This window comes from Ochlerotatus camptorhynchus, unplaced genomic scaffold (genome assembly GCF_037179485.1).
Source record: "Ochlerotatus camptorhynchus isolate MF236.1 unplaced genomic scaffold, CSIRO-AGI_Acam_v1.1 ptg000317l, whole genome shotgun sequence".
Taxonomy (NCBI): domain Eukaryota; kingdom Metazoa; phylum Arthropoda; class Insecta; order Diptera; family Culicidae; genus Ochlerotatus; species Ochlerotatus camptorhynchus.
The window spans coordinates 757,011-761,016 of NW_027040805.1; the positions used below are offsets into that span (position 1 = coordinate 757,011).

Below are 4,006 nucleotides of genomic sequence, written 5' to 3' on the forward strand. Positions count from 1 at the left end.
CGGCATCTACAATATCTTGGCACTATTAGACAACAATTAGAGCATCGAAAGAAAGCCCGGTTCCGGACGGCCGACGACTCTGAGCGACAAGAAGCTCCAAAGGATGTTGAAGAGGAAGACCGAGGGAAAAGTGGCTACATCACTGCGTGCGCTTGGCCGGGAAGTCGGTGCAACAGTGAAAAAGTACCTGGTGAACATGAACATACATGTAAGGAAGCGGAAATCACGTCCACTGGTTTCGGAGCTGCAGGCAATGACGCAGCGGCAGCGGCTGAATAAGATGGTCAACTCATTTTTCCCGGCGAATCGCGACGTGGCGGTGATGATGGACGACGAGACCTATCTCACCCTGGATGGCAACGACTGGCAGGGCACTTTGTATTTTGCTTCCCCCACGAAGGAAGTGAGCTCCGAGGTGAAGTTCATTTCACACACCAAGTTCCCCAAGAAGGTGCTGCTGTGCCTGACAATCTCGAGAAGGGGATGTCAAAGCCGCTCTCCTTTCGCTCCGGACTGGCCGTGAACGGGGAAATTTATAGTACGAAATGCCGGCCGAAAGTTGCGTCGTTCATCAAGAAATACCATAAGGGCGAAGACGCGGTGTTCTGGCCGGATCTGGCATCAGCCCACTACTCGAAGCGATCGTTGGAGGATTGCACTATGTTTCTGATAAATGTAAAACAGACAAAATATATGAAATTAATATTAACATAGCAAAGCATCTCTGACAGTTTTCATACTCCCATGCCAAGGCAAATAAAATAGATAGATAATAGTGGGTTATACGAAACTTTTACTGAAGCAAATATAAAAGTTGAGTAATTTTACAAATTATTGTACTATAATTTAAAGCTTCAACTCATAATTTAACAAAAAAATCTTTGCTAAACCTAAAAATCTGTGATCTGTGTATATAGATTATTTGTTTAGAAAGCTCTGGAAAATCTGCAGAAATACAGATTATTCTGTAATTTAGGAATCCCTGTGCACCAGTCTATTGAGTTAATGGGTGGCCCTTTTCAGGGCCAAAAGAGTTAATGGAATTTTCGAATTGATTGGTCGCTGACTGCATGAAGGCAGCTCCTGCTTGATTAATTGAGGATCATCATAGCTTGGTCATATTCCACTTGGGAAATCAGCATCACTTTGCTACGCTGAATGAAGACGGTTTTGGTTTGGCAGTTGTATTTATAGTCCACTGCAATATGACGCCACAAAAGCATTCTTCAAGTCCAAATCATTGGCAATAAAACTATCATAAATCTCAAATTGTTATACGAGAATGGCAGTTGTCACCGATATGTGGATGAACGAGGTTTTCTTTATCCCTGTACTAATGACCAAACAAATAACTTCCCATCAATTTAAAAAAGCAAAAGGTCTTCTGTCTGTACTAATCATATTTCATAGTTATTCGAAAATAAGAAGGTATCATTTTTATTTGAAATATATAATCATTTGGAATCGTTTGAGATCAGCTTCAAACATATCTTAGAAACGATTACATTTGGCCCTGGTCGGGAAGTCACACCAGCCGTTCTCATCACTCCAGTGCTGACCCGTGGGGCATAGCTTTTCGATGGCGTTATTTCCAACACAGACGTAGTACTTAGTACAGTCTCGTGAATGTGGAAGCAAAATTGGATTATCAGGGTCAAATCGTTGCAAGCATCGGGGATCCGAGTAGGTTACTGGACCGTAAGGCATAAATTCCTGTCCCATAACAGTATCCTTTGGAGGCTCTACTGGCAATACCGGCATAGGAAAGATAGGGTTCTGTGGAAGCTGACCAGGGAATTCTGGTTTAACTGGCATTTGAGGCATGGACATGAACGGCTCCAATGGTTTCTCAGATTCCATAGGAATCGAGACTAACGGTGCTTCTGGAAGTATTACGATTGGTTTATACTGCGGTACATTTGGTGCATTCCAAACAGGATAAGTGTTATGAAGTTCTTCTAGTGGTAACAATTCTGGTACTGAGTAGATATTGTTTTGCTCTGGAACTTCAATTGGTTTTATAGGCATTGGGATGTTGTAAACTTTACAATCAGCAGTTTCCTTGAATTCACACTTGCTGTTTCTATGATCATACATCAACCCTTCAGGACACGTTAGAATGATAGGTTTCTGTTGTAGGCAGACAACATACGAAAAGCAATCATTGAATAATGGGAGAGTTTTTCCCGATGGTTGGTTCAGACAAGCCTAAAATGAGCATAATTTTAAACAAAACCAAATTTATGACGATGATTACAAAGCTTACCATTTGGAGGAATTCCTGCTCATTTTTGAAACCATTGTCAATTATGACAGGCGATTCATTGTTGTTCTCTGGTTCCTCAATGACATTGTTTTCACCTCCGGTGCAACCTGATGTGTCGAATGAACAAACTCCTTCAATTTGGCTGAAGTAAGTCTTAGAAGGACACTTCATCTCCAGGGCGTTCCCTTCTACGTCACAAATATAGAATTTGGTGCAATCGCTTCTATGTGACAAAGTCATCGCTTCAGCTCCTGCATTGTACTGTACGCATCGTGAATCCCTGGTAGCCGTAGCCGATGCTACCAACAACGGTAGTAAAAACAGCAACATTTTCAAAGAAAGAACCTCAACCTCAATGATGGTTTAAAACTGATGAACACATTTAGCACCGTATAGTTTATATAGCAATAACGAGCAAGAATGCACGAGGAATGTCTGTTATCGATTTTTAATAGCTCTGAAATGTTATCAGCTTTTAATAATACTACGCCTTATGGATTTATCTTAATGGAAATCACTTGCTGCTCACTAGAGTACTGTGTAAATGTCAATGCTATTCAAACTATGCTCATTTTTTCTAGATTTTTTTCCGTCGATCTTGTTTCTGTACTGAGTACCAATGCTACCAACGCCAGGTAGCCCGTCAAACTCATGGACCGGAGACCAACAACTTTACTTCCCGAAGGTAGGCGTGATAAGAGATTTTATGCCTCAGAAAATCCCGACGGCGCCGACAGGGATTGAACCCAGGCCCTTTTGAGTGAGAGGCAACCATGCTTACCACTACACCACCGGCGCTGCTCAACCTTTGTACTTGATCCTTGGGTATAATTGGGTTTCATATCTTTCTTCTGATTGTCAATTGATGTTGACATCTTAGTTTACATGTGAACTGAATCGGGAACTGAACAGAGGTATATATTTAACCACAGAGTATGACCGGTGGAAACTAACGGTTTTAAATTGGCTCACTGCTTGACTAGCCTATTGACATAGACGTAACTCTAAGGCTAGAAGGTTCTGAAGTAACGTGCTCAACTTTTTGGCTCAGCTCTGGTACTCTCTTCGGTCCCAAGCTAATCGATTCACCCCTCGAAACATAGGAAAAACCAATAACCCCTCATTTTACCTGTCAAGCTTTCATAGCGAATCAAAACAAACATTGCGTAGTACTAGAATTTCGACTAGAATGTTACGTTAATCGTTTGTTTGGGACCAATAGGCTAGTCAAGTAGTGAGCCAATTTAAAATCGTTAGTTTCGTATTGATTGTTGCTATTGGTCCCAAGCAAATCGATTAACGTACCCCATTCTAGTCGAAATTCTAGTACTACACTATGTTTGTTTTGATTCGCTATGAAAGTTTGACAGATAAAATGAGGGGTTCGTGGATTTTCTTATGTTTCGAGGGGTGCATCGATTAGCTTGGGACAGAAGAAAGTACCAGAGCTGGGCCAAAAAGTTGAGCACGTTTCTTCGGTATCTTCTAGTCTTATAGTTACCTCTATGGTATGACGGCACCCGTGGTTGAGTGGTTAGCATGACTGCGTTCTCTCCTCAGTGGGTCTGGGTTTAATACCAGTCGAGAAAAGTAATTACCAGCCCATGTCAAGTGATGATGATTAAAATATCTACTTAATACTTGCATAGAAATTGTCATCCAAAAACATGTTAACCTGGAGTTCAAAACGTCATTGATCAGCTTCTTAACATTTTTCGTAGGGAAAGCAGTTCAAATTCA

The 4,006-nt window shown here is 41.4% G+C and overlaps 1 protein-coding gene across 1 annotated transcript; it reads right to left on the bottom strand.

Moving 5' to 3' along the window:
- Nucleotides 1-1,479: 1,479 nt before the first annotated feature.
- Nucleotides 1,480-2,641, bottom strand: LOC135707759 (uncharacterized). Its single transcript, XM_065229643.1, has 3 exons — nt 2,267-2,641; nt 1,897-2,208; nt 1,480-1,848 (listed from the first exon to the last, which is right to left on the bottom strand). Exons 1-3 carry the CDS (start codon nt 2,594-2,596, stop codon nt 1,492-1,494), a joined length of 999 nt encoding a protein of 332 aa, XP_065085715.1. The 5' UTR covers nt 2,597-2,641; the 3' UTR covers nt 1,480-1,491.
- Nucleotides 2,642-4,006: the final 1,365 nt, after the last annotated feature.